Source organism: Fulmarus glacialis, unplaced genomic scaffold (assembly GCF_000690835.1).
Source record: "Fulmarus glacialis isolate BGI_N327 unplaced genomic scaffold, ASM69083v1 scaffold10005, whole genome shotgun sequence".
NCBI lineage: Eukaryota > Metazoa > Chordata > Aves > Procellariiformes > Procellariidae > Fulmarus > Fulmarus glacialis.
This window is the reverse complement of record NW_009213621.1, coordinates 2,286-25,674: the sequence shown is the minus strand read 5'-3', so window position 1 is coordinate 25,674 and position 23,389 is coordinate 2,286. Positions and strand designations below refer to the sequence as shown.

Genomic DNA, 23,389 nt, shown 5'->3' with positions numbered 1-23,389 from the left:
TTAACACCTAGTATCACAAAAGAAAGAATACTTATGTCATATACATTGGGACAAAACCTTAAAAAGCTTGTAAAAGCTTTATGAGCCTTTTTTCTTAACCGTACTGTCATTTGATACTGTAATTAAGGTATGACGAGTTGACTAACTTCAAATTCAGAGTTGTAGTGGTAACTGACTGCATGGGAGAGAAGAAACAAAACATCTTTCCGAATGTCAGGCTTTATGCCTACTGGTCAATGGGAAGTTTTGGTAGTGTTGCATGTTACTTTCAGGTTGTTTGATAATACCTTCTAAAAGTCAAATATATTTAACACGCTACTAAATAAGGTCTTGACTCTTTTTATTGATCAACTTTTATCAAAAACAAGAAATCTCCCCCTACATTTTTTCTCTCCGCTAGCTTCTCTTTGTGAGGGTGCCATATCTGCAAAGTATCATGAAAATAAATTTCACTCTTATTTTCTAATTCATATGCCTTCTCTGAAAGTCATGTTACTATAACCACAAATACCTTTGATTGAAAAAGATCTTCATCCTAGCCCTACAGTTCCTACCGGCAATTCATAATACCAAGTTGGCAGCATGAATCTGCAGAGAAAGGGCTTACTTTGAACTTAGGATTATGAAGTCTTCTGATGAACAACATATATTCTGCAAAGAGGATGCGGGCTATTAGTGAAGATTAACAGTAAGCTGTAGCGAAAAGCAATTTGTGCTTACAGTTTCATTTTAAACTTTTGTCCCAGTGTACACTTCCTCAGAAAATATTCTTTTTGTGGCCTCTAACAGCCATTCATTTAGAAGTATTATCTGTCAAATGGACCTGCAGGGAGTTTTCCAAAGCACCAAAAAGATCTTGAGAGAGATTCTGTACTTGGGCCACCAAGACCCAAATGGCCAAAAGGACAAGCTAAACCATCAGGTTTCAGACTTCCAATCAGATTTCCTGTTATTGAGTCAATCTTGAAAGGGACATGAATGCCACCAGATACTAAGAATCCTTATCTGGACAGGCAAAAGACTAGGTAGACAAATTAAAGAGTGTTCTCCCCTTCAAGGAGTTCTGGGATACTGGATGAAACTGCATCTAATCTCCACAGTAAAGGCAGAGGGACCCACCTGAATCAAGCCTGAGGGGCTCATATTAGCTTTGCGTTTGTAGACGACCAGCTTTCCCGCAGGAGAAACCCCTGCATAAAAAGGCAAGCCTTTGCCCCCATGCAACTTCTCCCGCAGTTTGTCCAATGTGTCTGCCCGCAAGAACTTTAGATTTTCTGGGGTTTTGCGTGATGGCACTCTGCTATCAGGAGTCTCCAAGACAGGTATCTCAGGCTTCTCGTCCTTGTCCTGGTAGGACGGCACTGAAATTTTCACTCTGGAGGAGTAGACAGGAGGGTGGTTCTCATCCTGGGCCTTGTGTTCCGAAGCCAATTCAATAATGAAGCTACCCACTTTGAGGCACTGTGATGCGTTACTGTTGATATGCTGTGATAAGATGGTCAAGATCTTATTGTGATCTTCCTCCCAGTTGCAGTCAGAGATAATCTCGATAAGTTTGGTTGGTCCACCTGGAGTGGTGTGATGAACATAGGAGGTGGAGGAAGAGTCCCCCTCACTACGGGAAGACCACCAGCTTTTCTCTGAGAAAGAATTGAAATAGGTTTCTGCAATACTATGGCATTTTAATCACCTGGATATTCAAACAGTTTTATTCTGCCCACACCTCCACCCTTGTCTCAGCTGCAGGGCAACAACAAGTAAAAGAACTGTTCAAAGCATCACTTCCCCTTGCAGAGCTTCACAAGCAAGCAAAAACTCACTGCAAAACTAATGTAACTATTTCTCACAGTTCATTCCCTGCGGCCATACCATCTCAGGCTGTATCCCATTGCATCACAAGCTAAACAAAGCTGGGTTGTTTCAGTACACGGATGAAAGATCTCCAAGCAACACCAACATGCAGTAGAAAGCATCGCTGGTTATTCAAGAGATGGCACTTTTCTCTTGGAGTCAGAAAAGGACCAGTGTCCTATAATGGCATGAGGGGCAAACATGCTGCTAGCAGAACTGTCTTTTGCAGAAGATGTGTAACAGAAGCATGACCTTTTGTTGTCATTAGAGATCCAACGTCACTTTTTGCAAAACTGTAAGGATGTTGAGCCCTGTGTCCTGGCCATTTTAATTTCACCTACCAATTCACCAGCATTTTCAACTAGTTGTATTATTTTTCCATTCCCATCCTTAAATGTAGAGTGCGCTGTTGTATACATTAAACAGTGGAAAAACTTCAGCTCAAAAAGGCAGCTATATTTCATTAGTGGATGACACAATGCCTCTAGTATATGTCTTACTTTAAAGTTCGTAATATGATTTGGGCCACTTCAGACTGAAGGAGAACACAGATGTCTAGCCTACTTCTTTATGAACTAGAAACTCCAATCCAGTATATATAATGCAGCAAAACTTCAATTCAACCTTTCAACTTGAACTAAAAGAATTCAACATCAAATAATTCCAAGTAAAGTATAGGCGCTTCCTTGTCCCATACGGTTTTAAGTAGAGAACACGAGGATTCCATTCTCACAGTACCACTTGGATATTTATTAATTCTTCAGTAACTACAAAGTAATAGTAAGGAAAAAAAGAGGAAAAAACAACTCCAGAAAAACCATGAACAGTGATCTCCATTCCTTCCCAAGTATCTAATTATCACTCTTGAAGACAAGTCTGCTGTGCAGTATTATCTTTTATTGCTAAACAAGCTACTGTAATACTGGTCATTTTAACCTTAGAGCAACAGCAAGCACTGGATATTTAGCCTGCCGTATCTCCCATGTGACACACACAACTGCTTAAGAAAACAGGAAACTGTAAGCATATCGTAAGGTTTTTATTGACAATCGTTAATAACTCCCCCAGCAAATGGACTTTTGTTTCATCGATAGCTGCAACTTTTTAAAAAAATAAAGCCAACACAAAAAAACCACAAAAATGTGGAACTACCAAGACGTCAAATTATACTCAAGACTCAGCTCTTACCTCCTGATTTATCAGTGTCTCTGTCTATCTCACAGGTTGCTTTCTCAGGAGACTGAAGCTCTGGTTCATGCTCCTGCAGGAGAAAAGAAATGCAAGAAAAATATTCATCCTGTGTATCTCTCTTCCACACTAAAAACCACATCACAAAATAAACTAGTTCATCATACTAGCTCCCTGAATCATAAAACATATGCTAACTTTGACAATGTTACAGTTTTCATCTTAGAACACGTCTTTTAAACAATGAACATTTAAGCCTTACGTGATAATGCAGTTGGCAGCCAGGAATTTCTACAGACAAGACAATTTCTATCATAGTAACAAGATTAGTCTACCAGCACTGCCGGATGATTTAGGCTCCAGGCTCCACAGCCCTATCACCATCAAACGAAAGTCAAGCCCTCAAGTCGCGTAGGCATTTTGGGGGAAAAAATTACTTCAACATTTTTAATATTTCTGCCTGTTCTATAATACATGCTAGTTACAGTGTAACTTCTTACCTTCATACTAGAACTCTGTGAATCACTTTTGTCTTTTTGTTGCTTTTTCTCCTCTCTCCTGCGTTCATATGCTCGGACCCTTGCACAAGTCATCATACTTTCAAAGTACAGGTAGACAGGATCCTTGTCCTCCTCTCGAATCTACCAAAAAAAAAAAAAAAGAAAAAAAGAAAAAAAGAGAAAAAGAGAAGAAAACCTCTCCATTCTAGATGCACATTAGATTCATGAAACAGTTTTGCTTTCTAACAACACGTCAACGTTAATGCTTCAATAATAAATGTCAAAAGAAAGGTCTAGCATTTAAAGCTGTATCTGCCCTCTTAGTATCACATAGCCCAGTCTACATCTTGCTTCCAAATTACATATTAAGGGGCGGTGGGAGGTGGAACGGAGCACCAACACCACCCCCAAAACCCCAAACCCGTTCAGATACTCTTCTAAGTGGGGAAACAAGTCCTAAGTATCATGCATTGTTTAACACTATCTGGTATACATTAAATAGCAACTCTGGTATGTTTGTTCTTCCGACATAACTAGACTCAACTCTACTGCTGTTCTTTCTCTACTGTTGTTGCTTTTGTTAGATACTAAGGTGAGAGAAGAGGCAAATGCAGATTCTTCTAATGTTGGCAGTGAAACCTCAAACAAGAACAAAAAAAGACTCCAGAACTACACTGAGCACTGCGTCTGTATCCCAATTTTTTTTTGCATGTAATTCATTAATTAGATGGGCTACATTACGCAGCTAATAACTTATACAAACATTACAGGACCAGCAACCATTTTGCCAGAAATAACATGTATTATTGCATTTTTTAAATGAGGCTATTAGTGAATCATAATCACCTTTCACCATCTGCATATTGCTACAGTAAATTATCAACAGAAGACAATGGACATAGTTAAAGATTGATATACAGTCAATTCTCATCCTAGCTTATCAACATACCTATGGGCAGTCAGTCTTAGGCTTTCATCTCAAATTTCATCTAAAATCGCCTAGCACAGAAGCTTTTGGCAGTGTTTGTTTTAACTTTCAATCCAAAGAAAAACAACCGCATCTCTTTTCCTTTCTTACCACTGGATTGGGTTTAGGAGTATACACTCTGCCTGGTTTCATTCCACTGGAAGATCTATGCTTACTAGAAAGCAAGACTTCTGGGTTGGGCAGTACCGCAGATTTAACTGGTTCAATAACAGACGGTGTTGGGATGTAAATTGGCTCTGGATCTATTTCACCTTCTACTTTCACCCACAACGGACAATTCCTAATAGGCTGTTCTGGCTCTGAGTCACAGATAGCTGAAAAAAGAGGAAAAACAAAAACAACTTACTTACAAATGAAACACCACCTAACACAGCAGTAACAGAAATTTTTGTTTGAGCCTGAGCTCAAACATGCAGCAATCACTAATTCACACTGCCAGAAAATACTACTGGTTGTTTTTCTTGTCTCAAATTCTAGCCAAAAGTGACTGGGATCTGGCCAGAAGAAAGAGGAAATGAAAATAAAAATGATTCTACACTAATCATTGTTTCTCACTTGTACTGTGATAGCACATACAGAAAAACACTGAAGGATTAGTGATCTCCATTGATGCTGTATACTTAAAAATTACAAAACACCCCCAAAACCCCAGACTTTATACCACAGCTCTATGGAAGAATTAATTTATTCCAGTGGAACACCAAATAACACTATGCTCATTTTTAGTTATTGCTAAAAGTACTACTAGCAAGAAACTGAGAGTGTAAATTCATTGTCAGTTTCTACCAATTTGGTTTTCTGAGCACACCTTAGCCCAGATCTGAAACTACCGTAAATCACTATATTTCCACTAAAGTCAGTGAACTATGCAGCTATATACAGCAATTGAAAATACAGCTCTAGATACTCACTTGGTAAGAGGGAAAGAAAACAGTACTACGACAGTGAATATTACCAACAGTGACAGCAGTAATTATCTCATATCCTTAGTCTTTAAAGATATTTGGAGAGTTGAGCAAGAGTTTAAATTATCAAAAAGAAACTCCAGCTAATTGATCACAATAAACAACTAAGTAGTGCCCAAAATGCTGATCAGATAAGTAAGAATTAAAAACAAGGGAAAAGGTGTTATTTCCTGCTAGTCAGCTATATGAAATCAGATGTTGCAGATATCTCTTGGATCCCAATTTCTGCATTTAGAAACAGCATCACTATTACATCCTAATAAAAAAGCCCACCAAGATAGGTGGTTTCTGCAAAGCTGTAAGTAATCACTTTTGCCCAGCAATACTCACTGTATTCCACCCTTTTTCTCTTCTTCTTATCTTTCTGCTTCAGCTCACCTTCCTCCCCATCACCCTCTTCTTCCACATCTTCATCCTCTTGCTGTTCTTCCTGTGTTCCATAGAACACAAGATTTCCACGCACAGCCTTTTTCATTATCTTCTTATGTTTCGATCCTCCCTTCACCAGCAACACTCTTCTCTTCAAGCAAGTACAGCCAAACATACAGTCTGGCCTGCGGCAGTGGGTAGGCTGACGTTTCTCCAGTGCTAGACTGGCACATATGCAACCCAGTCGACAGAAATCATTATTGCAAGGAGGTGCTCGTCGTCTTATTATTTTGTGGATAGGTTTGTTTTTGAGAGAAGCCTAAAAAAAGTTTTAAAGTATACACTTCAAATTTTAGTAAGAGGAAATTTTAGTAAGATTAAAATCAAGCATATGCAAAATTGCTATTCAAAGTTCATTTAGAATACCCCTCCAACTACATGGTTTACATATGAAAATTTGTCATCTGTACTGAAAAAAAAACAGGACAGAGGAGAGTTTGCATTTGAAGTCTTCTGAGAGACAATTTGAGACAGCTAAACCATCTTGGTAATAAGTAGGATGTGAAGAAAGCAAAAGAGGTTACCATGTGACAACCAAGTACATGACCAGGATTTTTTGTAGTTAGCTCAACTGAAAAAAAAGTCACAAATAGTAAGGAAATGCAGTTACTGAATAGCAATTGTATTAACCAGAATTTTTAATTGTGAAAATTTGAGATAACTAGAATTATTAATGATTCATATCAACACACTATTATCATAATTCATTTTTTCACATACTGCTAAGTCAGCACTTCTCAACTTTCACTGCAAAGGCTGCACCACAAAAGAACATCATGCTTTGTCATGCTCCTTAGCAGCTTCAGTCTTATTTTCTGCATCTACATGCAAGATCAGTATGTGCACAGATTTGGAAAAGCAACAGTACAGAAAGGAAGGAAACTATTACAGATCTACCTGAGCTGTAAGCAGGGTGGCCAGAGAGATGTCTGCTCGTTCTTCTGTAATATAGGTCCGCGGTTTGCCATCCCAGAGAGCACAGTCTTCCAAGTCCATTAACTTCACTTGAGATTTAGACAAACCTGGTGGACGAGCTGCTTGTTGCTGTTGTGGTGCTTGGCGCCAACTAATCTGTTTTGGAAGTACGTTTTCATCCAGAGCTGGCACCACGAAACTATCCGTTTGGTTAGCCAAACTGCTATTGGAGAGAGACTTAGCAGCCTTCTCCCCTGATGCTGAAGAGTTCTGTTTCTGCTTTGCAGAAAAAGGTGAAGGCAGTATAGGCTTGTAACTTGATTTTACTCTACTGTTTGCAGATGTCTGTCTGTTTTGAGTCTTTGTCTTCCTAGAGGTAGATGACAGAGGAACAGGCTTGAACGTATAAGACGTTGAAGGAATTATGGTGGACTGCTTCTTTAAAACACTGTCAAGCGTTCGCACATAGCTAGTGCTCTTAGTGGGAAGCTGATACACCACAGGAGAAGTGGGAGTGCTAGAAGAGAATCCCATACTCGTTTCCATCAACTTCCCTTCATTTTCCAGGTACTCATCCAGCTTGTCGCTACAGAACGCTGAGCGATTCTTCAAGGAACCTTCTGAACTGCCACCTAAACAAATAAAGAGCACTTTAACTAGCTCCTGGGAAAACATACTGACAAATCTTATAATAATTAAACAACATAGAAAAGGTAAATACCTCTCTAAAAATATATATACAATTCTTTTAGAAGAGTACGACACAGGCACACCAAATATAATCCACTCTAAAACACAACCAGCTGTCTGAACAACTGTTTTTGTGGAGATTTTACATGTGTATTTGTTCACAAAAACAGTAAGCCTTCAACAGGCAGTGCTTCCATGCAACCTACTTTGTTTATCCTGAAGATCTAGCTTACCTGGTACACCACAATACATCTGGAATACCCCAACACAACATTGTATGAAAGTGCAGAAGGTACAATATAAATATTTAATCTAAATATGAAGTAAAAATTGGCAAGTTGCCCAATAGCCATTTCTCCCTGAGGCAGGGCAAAGTAATCAAATCTGTAAGGAATATCTACCCTAACTGGAGTTAAAAATACACCAATATAAATGAAAATTACTCTAGTTCATTAGGGTCCCGGGGCAACAGAATTCTGAAATTACTATACTTCCAAGTAATCTCAAAACTGACAAACAAAACCAAAACTATTACAGCTTTGATCTTCATTCAAGCCTTCTGCGTAAAACAGAATACATGTATTTTTATCTTACTCAGAGTAAGCTTCTCTCTTCCCTCATAAACCTCCATTCTGACCATGGAAGCAGTACCAAAAAATTCTTTGCTCGTGACAATTTCAATATAAAAAAATAAATCTTTCATTAAGACACACACAATTACCAAACTGCAAGATCTATGGAAGGTCAAGAGAAAGGCCACATATTGGAAATATGTACACTGATCTCTCTTTTTTTTTTTTTTTTTTTTTTTTACCTTCATTTCTAGAAGCACCATGAAGCTTCCCTCGCCAGCCTTTGATTTTTGTGAAATCATTTGTCTTTCCTGTCCTGGAAACAAAAGGGAATCCGGTATCTGGAAAAGAAGAAAGCTAGCCTCAGTTTATGAACCAAGCTTGATTGTATCAATGTCCTAGCAAACTCTGCTTACTCCTTTTTAGGGACAGATGAACAGTAGTAAATCAAAAGGCTGAATAAAGAGACTTGATTTTTACTTTAATTAACAGAATACTCAACAAAGCCAAGTTTCCTGTAGAGTTCTGCTGTATGGTCATGCATCTGCTATCCCATACAAAAGATGTCTTCTCCTGTATTTTCAATTTTAGTCTCCTTAGCAATGGTGCAAGCAGTTGATTCCAAAACTCAGAACGGGTGAATCAGCAAGTTAGTAGGCTAAAATGGAACAGGCAGGTTTTGAGCTGGTACTATAACCTCACGCAGTGAGGAAAGTAATTTGAGTCTCTCCCCTCAATTGAGCCAATGACTTTTATAAGACCTGTAGAAACTTCATTTAACATTTGCTGTTCTGTCAAATTCAGCTGAGTATCGATTAGGGGTATAGACAGGGAATGATCACGAAAGGCAAACAGTGACATCTCTGACAAGTTATCCATCAGCTCTGGGAGCTAAGTTGGAATGTAAAAATACTAAAAGGGGTATGTGTGGCTGGTTTACATACTGCTAGGCTAGAAATAATTGCATTTGACACTAAGCTGACTGAGGTCTTCTGAATTGAATCTGCCTCTTTTGCAGTGTAAACAAAGCTGAGATACAATGCCTGCCTCTTTACCAGCTCCCAAAAGGAGCAGATTAAGAAAGACACAGTAATCAGAATATTAAAGCAGGAGAAAGAGGTAAGTAGGGGAAAGATAAGCACAAAGAATACTTTGTCCAACCAGTTTACTATTAAAAACAGTATCTACCAACAGTATTAAAACCACAGTCACATTATAATGAGAAATGCACTTGTTTGAATACCAAATAAGTTTAAAAAAAGCACAGTTGGTCAGCATTTTTGTAACAAATAATTATCATGAAGTTATAGGTTAGCACCCAAGTGGCGCCTCAAGCTCTTCTTCTGGAAAGTTTTGATACTCAGCTCTGTGAAAGACAACTTTTTGTTTCGCATGTGAGCAACATCAGAGAAATGTAGATTGCTTAGGCTTTTTTCTGAGCCATCTGAGAGTAGTTAATGTGTAGATTTACATTTAGAAAATCCAGCTCCAATAGATGAAACATGCCCGTATAAAAAAAGTTAGACAGATACTATTATTGAATCACATCCACCACAAAAACGAAGGCTAAAGACAATCTGGTCAGAATTACTCAGGACTCCTTGGCCAGTAACCGCATAATGATTTAAGGAAGTTCTCACATTTTGTCATTTTAATACTGCTTTAATCTCTTTAAGATATCAAGTTCAACTAAATGGCCATTCCCTCCTTCTGATCATTGATAATAAAAAGGTAATACTTGAGATTTCAGCAAATTCATATTCTACCCACCTGGGGAATTGGGATTGGTTCCTGGATAGCTCCACAAAGAGTAATTTGAGTAGGAAAGAGGAAGCTGCACACCCAAGTATTTCAAGTCAATGCTCATTGTTGGGTCCACAGAATTCAACTTCAGTCCCACTACAAGAGGCAAATATCAGTAAATGTCTCAATGCAGCAAAATGTTAGGAAACAGAAAGTCAAGATATTTACTGAAAAATAAACCAGGAAGTTATATACAGGCTCTTCTAGCATTTACCCACCATTTTGAGACCTGAAAAAGAACATTAGCAACTATAACTGTTACTTATACTGTATTTGCAGTAGATAGGAATTGAAGAGTATTTTAGGGAATGTGAAATCGAGAAAAAATATGGAATTACTTTTCATAGTTTTTTTCATTACTACTGAAGTTTCCACAGAAATTTATAAACCAAAGTGCCAGTATTGTAATAATTCTCACAACAAAATTTTTTGTTTGTTCATTTTTTTGAAGAAGTTAGCACCATTTACGTCCTTGAAGGCTAGAGTTACTGCCTGAACCATCCGAGCCGACTATTTGACATTTCATATCACTACATAAATTATCAATCCTGCCAATGGTACTTACACATCCCCTTCTCTACTGAAACGTATTCTTGTGCAAGAACATATACCACACACACTTCAGTTTCAACCAGCAATAAAGAGACAAGAGCAAACCACATTTTAGCTCTGAGGAAGTGTGTGCGTGTGTTTGGAAATTATGCTATAAACAAAGTTATATTCAGACAGCGCTCTCAGGACTAGTTCATCAAAATGATCCAGATCTCAGCAGGTTATTTTCTTCCAGGCTTGGCAGTTTGCAGTAAAACACTTTTTCTTTTTTTTGAGGCAGGGGAAAACTGGCTATAAAAAACCTAAACAATACATTTTGTTGATGCCACCACAAATGCTTAACTGCCTATAACATCTTCCTTCATCAACTCCCCCAAAATACTCAAATTGAAAGACTTGGTCACAGAAGGTATCTTTATCCATGGCAAAACAAATACAGATACAGAAATGCTGAGAAAAAAGCAGCTAGTAAATTTGACTTAGTACCTTTTTCAGAAAATATTGTTACACTGAATTCAAGAAATGACTGTTGTCAATCAAATTCAGCTCGCAGTCTGGAGTTGAGAACGTCTATTTTGGTTTTAAGCTATAGAAACCTACAAATGTTGCTCCTGTTGCCAACAAGTCTAAAATTCATATATTAAATATGCGAGTTTTGAAATTGAAAATGTATGACTTGAGAACGCTCAGAACACATAAAGTAGTATTTGCACATACCGTAGAAACCTTGTGTTGGTGGTACACATTTATGTTCATGAGTGGCAACACAGTGACCTGATTACTGGCAGCCCAAAAACAACTGACATGGAACAAATCTCAGACATGGCTGTTTAAACAGATACCGTTATCAAAGAGAGTAAGATGTAATTTTCAAATCTACATAGGGAAAATGAGCAGCAAGCAAGTCAATCCAGCATTTTGTATAAAAACATGTCAACTGCCAAATGTCAAGATGCCATCCATTTCAAACTCAATTTAAAATAAAATGAAAAGAGTGCACAGTTTATTTTTCTTGACACACCATTTGAATTACTCTGTCACCTTCAAAAACAAGCCGAGCTTTGTTTAACACTCAAACAAAAATACAAACATCATCCACACACAAAATCAATTATTTCAGTTTAGGACCATGAAGTAAAAAACACCCAGACAAAAAACAGAGGATGACTCCAACAAGTGCAACATGGAATGAACGCAGACAGCCTAAAGAGAACAAACGGTAACAGTAAGTATATGTCAGTACAGACATCACCATACATGACACGTGAACTATCATTTTTATTAATTTCTATCATCCCCAGTACTGCTACATTTCAGTTGCTGTAATTAAATAGTAGCAAATGGAGAGCCATTTCTTTCAGAACTTTCTCCTCTCCATCAGAGGCAGCTGCTAAATCTGAAATACGATGCTTGACAACAGTGCCTTTGATTTTCAGGAATATAATAAGGGATTCAAATTAGCTCAGATAGAAGAGGCATCCCATAGCATTCCAGTACTCCAGAAGGAGCTTTCCTTCTAACATGCCTAAGTTGAATTCCCTTCTTTCTGAAGCATCTTCTTCCTGCAGTCCTGGTGTCTCTAAGATCTAGACAGCCTCAATCACCATTTTCTTAATTTCACAAATCAAAGCAATTGTGGGGTTCAGGTACAGCTCCAACACATCGTCAGTGAACCTCAAAGAGAAACAAGCTTCTCAACTACATTGTCCAAAACCAAAAGCAGAGTTAACATCAAAATTGCTATGTCCATTTCCCATACTGCAGTGAGGACAAGAAAGCCAGTAAGCTGCTACAAAATGGCTGAAAGCACATATAGAAACATGCACTTCCCATCTTCCAGACAGAAGGGAACCATGTCTCTTTGCCTGTTCTGAGGTAGATGACAAGGAGGTATTAGTCATGATCTGTGGCCAAGAAATTCTGGAAAACAAGTATCAGAATCAAGAAGGCTAATGAGGCTGCACCAAGCTCCAGGATGCTACTTGGAATCAGCATGTCTGGGAAAAGATACAGCCCTGAAGTTTGGCGTAGAGGCACTCCTCAGCCACCTTCTTACGTCTTATTGATGATATTGTGGAGAGAGAGAGAAGAAGAAAAAACAATCTCTCTCTCCATTAACTGTGTGTGTTCCTTCCCCGATCTCAAGTCTGCAATGGAAAGCAATAGATCTGTAACTTTTTGGAAGGTGAAGGTAATCTGAATAAAGCTTGATTCCAGTTCACATGCCGCAGCTGAAGTCTAACAACAGAAGTATATGTATTGTAATTCACTTCACAGCCTGATCAAATTACATCTGTATCTGTCTGCAGTAATGCTCTTGCTACAAATAAGTCTTCACATAGCTTCTTATCCCTCTAAAAATTAGACAGGTGGGGGTCATTCTCTTCATTGCTGAATTACAATTTCACCATTTAACAGGCTCAGCAGATTACCATCCAACGCTGGAAATGATGGTCACAAGCGTTCAAGAAAGTCAAAATTCTTCAGATCTTTTCTTCTTAGCCTGGTGCTTGACTTTCCTTGTCCATTTTGTAGTATCTGTGAACTCCTCAACACCCATCAGAAGGTACCACACACTTCACCACCACTCATTTAGAAGCTGGAGGAAAAGCACGTGGGTTTTACACATTCCCAGTTTCAGGATCAACTCATGAGTAAAATACCCCTCACTAGTGTTGTGGTTGCCAACATACTACATGGTTGCCAACATACCATAATTTTATTATACTTGAGTAAAGATAACATCTAGAAGGCCCACAATATAATCCTAAAAAGCCTTAACATTGCTGTAACATTTGCTTAGCACTGTATCTAGCATTGCCAGCAGCTGACCACAGCAGGGATTTTACCACCATTCTTGAAATATGACAACACACACAGACCTGTGAGGGCAGACAGGCCAGTGAGGTCATTAGAAAATACGGCCACCTATTTCTCGAAACATGGGATGGGAAAATTGCATTTAGACATCCATGATGCAACTGTCAACGCTGATGCTATACCGCTGAGGTACAACCAGGCTGGGGATAGGGTATCTTCTTTCATTCCCACCACATCCAGGACAGAGCTTTAAAAGCTCTCTACTACCCTTCTTATGACCACTTTGCAAAGATGGAAGACAGGAATGTCAGCTCAACACCAGCAAGACGCAAAGGCATCCCTTTAAATGGTTGCAAAAAATGCCAGGCTAGTTCTCATCATACCCCGTGCATAAACCATTCAAGATATTCCAGGGTTCTTCACAGCAGAAGCTCTGTGAGGACCCAAAATAACTAGTATCAGAGTCAAGATCAGTATTTGGAGTCTCAATCCCTACAGCATTACAGTTATATGTTTGAAAAATTCAGGGCCAGAACCTCAAGAGCATGAGGTACGACGCTTCCATTCAGATCAATTTCTTCATCATCTGCTCTGATACCTATGTTAATGCCATCAGTCTCAGGACTACTATTGCTGAAGACTCTCAACATCATCAGTAGAGAGAACGTTAAGTTCTGCTGCATTGATCCTTGACTTTCTTCCATCTGATCTCAGGATAGTATTGCACATAAATGAAAGATCACAAGCTAGAAGTACCTTGCTTGGCCCTCTTATGTGGCTAGTGAACCCGGATCTACAGTGACTCAGAGAAATACAGACTCAAACATAGCAAATGTAGTCTTAGTTAAGTGTTTCTGGATCTCTAGCTCCTCTACTACGAGGAAATGGCTATCTTCTATGGAGGAGTAAAATCAGCTCCATCTGCTCTCTACAAGGATTAGCTCATTACAAAATAGGCATGGCCTGAAGGCTCAGAATCTTCTGCAAGAGGCACACAATGACATGCAGCCTCTTTCTCTGCTGTTGGAGATTCAGGAGTCATCTTTTGCCTCCTCCACCTCTTCTAGCTTGCAACACGAATGTGTGAAAACGAAAACATCTTCACTGGCTGGCTGAAACTACTTTTAAAGCCTCTAAGAAAAAAACTGGGTCAGACGCCACAGATTCTCTCTCATTGCCACAAGTGGCAAGAGGGAAACTGACAGTTTCACACAAATCTGCTTTCATATTCTCACATCAGTATATACACACCTGTAGGCTTTCCTGCATTTGAAAAAAAAAATAACCAAAATCAGATCCCAGCTGCATTGGGCATACACAGTATTACATCTAGTAGGAAATTATCAATTCAGTATGATTAAGTATAATATACAACCAGGTGCAACAATATATATACTGCCCACTTACCTTCCTGAAGGCTAGGATGTATTACTTGCTTATGCCTCAAGGTTTTCAGCTCTTCCATCAATTCCTTTTCCAGTACTTGTATTCTTGCTTGACAATCTACTCAAAAAACAAAAAAGAGAGAACACATAAAAAACATTTACCATGCAAAAAATTGACTTAAATGATTAATTTTCCAATTACAAATTCCCTTACTGCAGGGAATAGCCACTTACAAAAACACAAAAATGTACCTGGATCATTTGTAGTCAACAAGGGAGCCTGAAGATTCTGCGACTCTTCCCCTCCAGCTCTATCAACAGTGTGAATGTCAAGAGCTTCCTAGATACATAAAGAGCCTTGAGTAAGTACGATACCTTAAAACACTGACTTAGATGCAAATTAGGCCACATCAAAATATCACTGAAATATTCAAAACATGAGGTTGTTTAACAAACAAGTATGCATTCTTTTATACAGAACTCTAGATCCCACTATTTCTCCCCATATTGCTAAGAAGTAAGAAAACGTTACGATTAACATAGGGACAAGGTAACAACAGATTTGGAAAGAGATCATAAATCTCTAAATAAAATATAACTTCAGCTTATAAGTACAAAGGGCTTAAAAAAGAGACATTACAAAAGGTTTTCAATTTTACTCAAAACAGTTAGGTTTTACCTTTGATGCAAAGGACACAAAGAGGACGCCATCAACATCTTCAAGGTCGGGCTTAACATCTGGAAGGATACTCCCAGGCCCCAGAGAGGTGTTCTTGCTCGTTATTACAGTTTTCCCTATGCCTTTAGGTGGTCGACCAGCCTTGGAAATTTTCAGTTTCCGTGGCCTTCCTCTTTTGGTTGTAACTGATGATAGGGTGTTTTGATTGCTACCAGAGCCTTTCAGGGACAATGGATTCTTCAGTATGCCAGGCCTTTTTCTTCCACAGATCTCTTTAGCTGAAAAGTGACAACTTACTGAGCCCCTGAGATTAAAATTAGGTGATTTAGACAGAGCCCACTGGCCCTCTCTGATTGAAGAGTATTTCTGTGACATTTTACTCCCAGGAGATTGTTTTTTCATAACTAACTCCTCAGTTACAGTGGCTGTGCCTGAGCAAGAACCTTTGTGATTTTCAAAACACACAGGCAAGGAATCCAGTATTGCATTCAAAGGAGATTTATCCTTCTTGCAAGAGGAGAGCATGGTCTGCGGCAGCTCAGATATCTTCACTGTGCTCTTTGTGACTGCACAAGGTTCCAAATAGACCACCGGCATCTTGCCGCTATCCAGTTTTAACATTTTTGCTTTGGCAACACCTGAAGGACTGGTTAGCACACGCTTCCTAGACCTGAATTCTCCATCAATTCCATCTGTTTCACTGCGTCTCATCAGGTGTTTTTGTAAGACAGGATCATCATCATCAGTGTTGGAATACTCATCAGTTTCTTCATCTGTGTCTTCCTGTTTCACACTTATTCCTTGTGTGCAAATACTTGACTCATAGTCATAGTCATCTACTGGTTCCTCTTTAATGACTACGTTAAAGTGTCCATTTGGGTCCAATGGGGATGCCACACGGGAACTGCTTTCATAACTGCTAGCAATGGGACTGGGATGGGAGGGAGGGGACAAAAACAAAACAAAAGATCTTTATCAAATCTGTTCCTTTACTGAAATTCCATCGTCTCCCATAATCCTTGGTTATATATTACAAAAAAACTTCCGAAGTGCTCTGAGACATGAGTCTGATAAATAAGCTGTCATTTACAAGCTTACATTTTTGGAAGTAAGCACTCAAAAAAAAAAAACCACCACCCTGCCATCATTAAAAACAATCCAACTTCTTATCTGAAGGCAGCAGCACAATTTCCTTCCCTAGTAATATCAGGGTGACATTTGCACTTTTTCCTATTTGAGACTCAGCATGAACTCAGGCTAAGCTATCATGTTTTAAATGCTCAGAAGTGGCCTTAGTTTGCTGTGTATCTCATTAAGGCACCTTACTAAAGCCATTGTGCTTGCAAATAAGAAGCCAAGTGAGTGCCTAATGCACTTCAATTTACATGTTTTAACTGAAATTTTAGTTAATTCATCCTGAAGCCACCAACAGACAATTCCTAAATTCAACCGTTGTTCTAACACTTACAGAATGTTAATATCCTATTGAATTATGCTCCATCTTCTGCTAAGTCTGAGTATTAACCCAACCAGAATTTGACATATCATGCATTAGATACTGAAGACTAATGGTGCAGCCAGTTACACTCCGATGATGGGCTTCTTTGAGGGACAGACACATCAGTCAAAAAATCGCAGTCCGCAGTTTTGTTAAGCACATCAGAAGCTGGCTCCTCATCATAAGAGGAAACAGCTAGGATGTGAAACCAGAAACACGTATCCACAATGAACCTCAGAAAACAATAGTCAGAACTTATCTACTAAACATATCAGATAGTATTCCAATATTCCCTTTATATATATTTTATAAGATACTATATATAATTTTAATTATGTTACATTATTCAAATTCTGTATAACCTTATGTTATCAAAACGTTATTAAGAATAACAATATTTGTTAGTTAGTTAATGCTAACATAATTTCAAATATAACTTAATTTTAATAACAATGTATTACATATAAAGGGAATATCACTATATATTGTGCATCTATGTGTGTGCATGTGTATTTTTTTATTATTATCCTCACACCCCCCTTTAAAGAATGACTATGCTCAGTTGAACCCTCAGCTGGGATTGAGGGAGGGGAAGATGTGGAGGAAGAGGCTGCTTCTGCCTAGTGTAGACTGAGGACATACTTAAGGCAGAAAAGCTGGGACACACAAGAGTCACAACATGGAGTTGGGAGTCTCCGCTTCATGAAGAAAGACTGCAGAGTTAAAATGGGGAGCAGGCAGTCAAGACACAGATTTATGTATTTACACACAAAATTCCTAAGAACAAGACAGAACCCATCTAGAAAACCTGCTGCAATTCAGATGGACGCTACGTAACCAGAATTAAGCTTGAAGCAAAAACCTGCCTTGTAAGGGAATAGCAGGCAGCAGGAGAGTGGCATACCAGTCCTGTTCTGTCTACTATCTTCCCTGGCCAATGAGTTTCCTATTAGAAAGTTTCTAGCTTTCATTTAATTAAGAATGTCAAATGTAAGATTAAAAAGCCTTTGTAAGATTAAAAAGCTTTTCTTCTTCAGTGAGTTTACTGTGAAAGAAATTCTAAGACAATCCACTGATAGGTTATGGGCAACTCAAAATCCTGTCATATTAAAACCAGAGGTTGATTCAGTACAGCAGATCCACAACTAAAGTAAATGCTATTAAGAAGATCTGAGTCATCTGCTCCTCTATCTTAAAATTCTCTACAATAAAGAGACCAAAAACCCTAATAAATTTGCTGGCCAGGAATAAATTTCTCATCTGAATTGTACTGTTTCCATTTGGAAGCCCAGTAAAGCCTGGACTTCTCTAGCCATTTTCCTTTATCTATTGCAAGATGTATACTCAAGCTTCTGAGGATTACCTTTCTATTAGGCGTCTGGACAGTATCCAAAATAAAGAAGCTGTGCTGTAAAAATGAAATTTCTAGACACAAATGTTATTTTACTCTGCATATTGCAACCATAAGCCAGATGGTGACAAGAGCGAGGTATCACCCATCTACGTGTATGTATGGGAAGATCAAGTATTTACACAAAATGCTGAGCAGCATTCTTCTAGATTTTTAAATTCAGATGCAATTATCAACTTTTCAAACAACAAAAAAAAGTTGTTTTTTATCACTGAAATAATTTCATTTGGCCCTTAGTTTATTAAGTTATGTGCAACGTAAGCCGTCACAAAAACTTCTCTTCTATATTCTATGGGAAGATGAATCATGCAAGTCTGTCCTCTCAAAATCCTCAGCTTAATCCAAGATCAGGTAAAAATGGCGAAATAATGTCTTAACTATCTCTTTCTTTGCCTGATATGGAACAATGCTTATATTTAAGCAAACTTCTTTATAGCCCAAGTAAGGTATTTGGTACCCCCACAATAAAACAGTAAAAGCAGAGGAACCATTTTCTTGCATTTTGCCAAACTGAAAACCATTTAGCTGCTCATTTATTGAAAGCACCGAGATATACGGGTTATTTTTAGGTAGATCATTTTAAATTCACCATGGGAAAAAAAAATTATTTCCTTTGGAATTAATCTAGCAATCTGTGGCTGAGGTTTGAAGGATGATCACTTGCCTTCCTCTTCCAAAAAATCCCACAGTATTTGTATTTTTGAAGCAGGAAATTCAAAAGACCTTGGAAGGGAGAAAGGGAACATTAGTCTGTAAGACTTAAGAACCAGTAAAGTTTGCTTTTGGTTCCCTCCATGCTCCCAACATCTGAGTGGTTCCAGGCATAAGCGTTCCTATAGAAGTGTCCACAACTCAAATTAAACACTTATTTTCTTTACAATACACCTGATGAAACTAAACATACTACCAGGCCACAGAAAAAAAGATCATGCCACCTTGTATAAAGAAAACAGTCCTTTATTGCCAAAGTGCACTAATAACTCAAGATTAAAATTATTCTCAGGTATATGCAACCTCTTACATAGTTCCATTCTCAAAAACGTCAGAACAATTGAGCATTGGTGGGAAATATCACGCAGTACAGCACTAGGAACTCTACTTCCTTAGGAGAGCATTATCTGAGAGGCAGCAGTTCCCAACTTCTGACTCTCACCCTGGAATCACTACCCTGCATAAAAGCAAGACAGCGCCTATCAACTACTAGTAATAGCTTGCTTATGACAAAAAAAAAAAATTGCCCAGTCTTCATTAATATATGAATATTAATGTGTCTAGTTTGATAAAGAAAAATGCCACTCACTCAACACTGTCCTTGAAAGGCTGACATATTTATGAACAGATCTCAACTGCACGGCATGAAAACATTGTCAACAGATCTGAAGGAAAAAGGAGAACTAATGTTCTGAAAAACTCCAGCACATAAAAAGACGGTCTGCCATTTCTTGGATGAGATCGATTCTTCTCTTTCCAAGTACAGAATCTGAGTTTTTCACATAGATTACAATAACATAAAACGAAAAGCTGGAGAATGTTTGAGGGTAGTTCTAGGACTGTGGTAACATTTATTCATCAAATGATAGATGCTTCCTAGCCTGGAATAGAGAAAAACCCTTTACAATCTTTGTGCAGCTTTTAACCGTCTTGGAGGTAAAACCAGCGAAGGCATCTAACATGCTTTGGACCAAAATAAATTAAGTCTGCCAATTTGCACCATCTGTTCTTAAGAAAGGTCCTCGAGTCCTTAAAACGATGGGTTTTATTCCTTGGGAAAGAAGGGAACAAAGAAACTCCAAACCGTCCAATTCAAACAGTTCTCCAAATAATTTGCTTCAATGACCCCTTCAGGCAAACAAAATGATCAAAATTTTAACTTTTTCAACTGCAGCTGACCCCAAAGAGAAAAAAAAAATATCACTTTGAAGACAAAATAAACCTTTCAGTAATTATTTTCAGTGTGTTACTGTTTTACTTCCAGTATGCAAAGTTATCTAAACACTTCTCCATACTGTATTCTTATGAACTAAAGAAAGCCCATCCTCTCTGAAATCAGTGTACTTCCAGTCTTCAAGATGTGTTTCTCTAGAATTTACAACAACATTTTTTGAGAATATAAGAAGTCTAGAAGACATTCTTCTTCCTAATACACTGACACTGGAAAATACTGCAAAAGAAAGGTTAGGACACTCTAGATCCCAAAGCAATTCTAGTACTCTTAAGAATTATTACAACTAAGCTCAATGAAGTCTCAAAGAATGGAGAACTTTGTAATTTGAAGTTTTTCAGTTAATCAAAAGGCATGGAGATGCTTTCTGCAAGGAGGGGGGGGGGGAAAGGCGAGCAAACCTCTGTCCTCTCTAAAACACACTGAAGCAGGATAGTAATACAGCCTTTGAAACAAACTGTATAATTATGTCATAAATACAACTTTTTTCCTTCTAAGAAGTGACCCTCTCATTACACCATTAACATCATCCTGATACCCTGCAGTTAAATCATTTATTGGTGTACTGATCTACGTAAGGCTGCTTTTGCCACTAAATCTTTGGCAGATTAAGTCTGGTATTCACAGACAGACATGAAGAAACATGGCAGGAGAGAAACTTTTTTTTTTTTTTTTTAAAATCACTTCTTCAGGTTCAAAGTATTTCTAGCATCTCTTGACACAGATTAACTATTCATTAAATCTGCTCTATTGTATTGCTTAGGTTTTGGAAACTAAGTGAAAGTGCAGTAAAATAATAGGTTTCGCCAGGCTTGCTTTACCAACACGAACACTTACTGGTTAGCAGGTTCCATACTATGGGTAGGCTCTCAGCATACGCCAGATTGCTTTACTACCGTTGGTGTGATACGAATAGAATGGTTCAAAAAATCAATACTGGATAAGTACATAGACATAAAATTACCACAGAGTAAATTAACGTCTGAACAGTGTAACAGTTATTCTGAAGTACTTTCCCAGGTGCAGATTCTCTTACCTCACAGCAAACACGAGGCAACTGACTGCCAACAGGCAAGGCCACCTCATCCGACTTTGTGGAATAAAAGAATTCACAGAAGCAGTTATTGACAAAACAGAGGCGTGCTACCAGTTACAACTGCCTTGTAGCAACCCCTACGCATACCCAACCTAAATACCCATACACACCACACACCCTCACCCATCCGCTAATGAAAACTGAAGATTCAGAGATAGCATGTCGCTGTGGTAATCAACCCTAAAAACAAAGGCAATGTTTTGATGACTGCAATGTGCTCTGTTTAAAACTCTGAAAAGTTAAATTTAGTCTTCTAAAATGCTAAGAGGGTTAAGAGAAATCCCTCAAGGCTTCTTTACAAAGGGAGTTAAAGCAACATAGTAAAAAATACTGAACTCTTACACTCCTCAGACATATTAGGAAGGCCAGACTGATACACGAGTATCAGTTTAAGCAAAGAAAAACTTTTAGTAATACTAAGTGTTCTGCCATCTCAGGTCAGGCAAACTTTAGCTGTAAATCTGCATACTGAGCATCCTATTATTTAATGTTTTACCAAATACCCTACTCAACCAGTATTTGTGCTAGAAATAGGATGTTAACCCACCTTTCAGACACTTCTTGTTTTAGCTTTGGCATATCACCCGAAGACAGGTCAGTGTCCAGGAAACGCAGGAAGTCCCTTTCTGCATTGAAGGACTCTTTTTCCAGATCAATGTCTGATGGGTTTTGACCAATGAATGAAGAATCTAAACTTCTCTGATGCAAATCTAACGCATCAACTTCAGCAGGGCGACCACGAATGCTAGCAGCGCTAAAAACATCACCGCCTTCCAATTCTAAGTTACTGTTTTGTTTCACATCACGTTGAGGTCGACTATTCAACCCATCATCTCTGAATCCTTTAGCAAAAGGATTGTAATCTATTTTCAGCTGGGTAATCTGGATGTTCTGGTAGGCTGTAACTGCGAAGAACTCTGTCTGTGGAAAGGTAAATGTATGGACATCAGGGCCATTGAGCTGAATGACTTCTGTGGCTTTGTCTGCAGGCACCAAGTGAAGTCGTGGCAGATAGCGGTGCATAGAATGCAAGATTATATGACCCTCCTGGTCCAGGGTATTGTTGGTAAGCTTGAGTTTGTAGAAGGATACCGGCTGGTGCATCCAGTACTGGCCAGTGGAAGGGGATTCTGGATGAATGAACACTCGCCCGAGAACATGCGGTTCTGCCTTCCCGCTGGGCTCCCACCAACGGCCATTCCATTTGTATCGGTGATTGTCCACAGGGGATATGTCCATGACTAGGATGTACTTCTGACTGGCATCCAGACCTGTAATCCAGTATCGGCAGTACGGGAACATGCGCCTCCCCTGCTTCGTCAGAATCATCTCTGTGTTGCGATGGTAGAATTCGTTCCACATACTGTTGTTATCTAGGGTGACGGTAATGCCCCCCGAGACACAGTCAGCTGGGAGGCAGGTCTTGACTTTGGATTTTATTGGAATTGATACACTGCTGGCAAGAGCACAAGCATCACGGTTTGCTACTAGGATTCCTTGGTCAGCTTTACCGTTTCCCTGCTGTTGTTTCAAGATGACAAAAAAAGCAGGTGCTGCACCGGACACAGTCCCGCCATCCCGGCCACCCAAGACAATCTGCTGTTTTTCCATGATGAGCACTCTCACAAGCTCTCAAATCAAATGCAAATTCTACACAGTTCTGATAATCTTCTGTGTGTGTTCACCATTCTGGAAAAAAAGGAACACCCAGTTAAAATTATTCAAACACAGCCTAAGAAAGTAATTAAGTCTCATGAGAAATCCTTTTTGTAACAGTTTTCCACATGAAAAACTTAAAAGTTAATCAGTACTATAAAATAGAGCACAATTAGGATATATCAAACCAAGGGTGCCTGTGTGTATATAATTTAGGCCTTACAGACATGGGAGCTATGGCACCTTTAAACTGCATTTTCATATAATGCTTTGCCACAACAATGCTTTGCTTGATATTTCAAAGTGCTCTTTGTTCTGATACTGCCTCAGCTCTTCAGATCGTTTGCTTAATAAACAGCATTTGGCAAAACGTGCAGAAGTTTTCAGAAGAGCAAATGACACATCCTTGACACAAAGGCTGAAGTCATTTGCTCTTGCCAGAAAGAAGG

At 38.7% G+C, this 23,389-nt stretch overlaps 1 protein-coding gene across 1 annotated transcript in view; it reads right to left on the bottom strand.

Moving 5' to 3' along the window:
• The window catches only part of MGA (MGA, MAX dimerization protein), a 48,227-nt gene extending 25,257 nt beyond the window's left edge, over positions 1–22,970 (bottom strand). The window contains exons 1-12 of the mRNA XM_009578254.1: positions 21,832–22,970; positions 15,338–16,268; positions 14,911–14,998; positions 14,681–14,776; positions 9,869–9,997; positions 8,341–8,439; positions 6,819–7,468; positions 5,823–6,180; positions 4,618–4,841; positions 3,540–3,680; positions 3,040–3,112; positions 1,120–1,640 (exon numbers count right to left, since the gene is read on the bottom strand). Coding sequence (XP_009576549.1) covers positions 1,120–1,640; positions 3,040–3,112; positions 3,540–3,680; positions 4,618–4,841; positions 5,823–6,180; positions 6,819–7,468; positions 8,341–8,439; positions 9,869–9,997; positions 14,681–14,776; positions 14,911–14,998; positions 15,338–16,268; positions 21,832–22,895 — 4,374 coding nt within the window. The 5' untranslated portion in view covers positions 22,896–22,970. The remainder of the gene's footprint in view (positions 1–1,119; positions 1,641–3,039; positions 3,113–3,539; positions 3,681–4,617; positions 4,842–5,822; positions 6,181–6,818; positions 7,469–8,340; positions 8,440–9,868; positions 9,998–14,680; positions 14,777–14,910; positions 14,999–15,337; positions 16,269–21,831) is intronic.
• Positions 22,971–23,389: the final 419 nt, after the last annotated feature.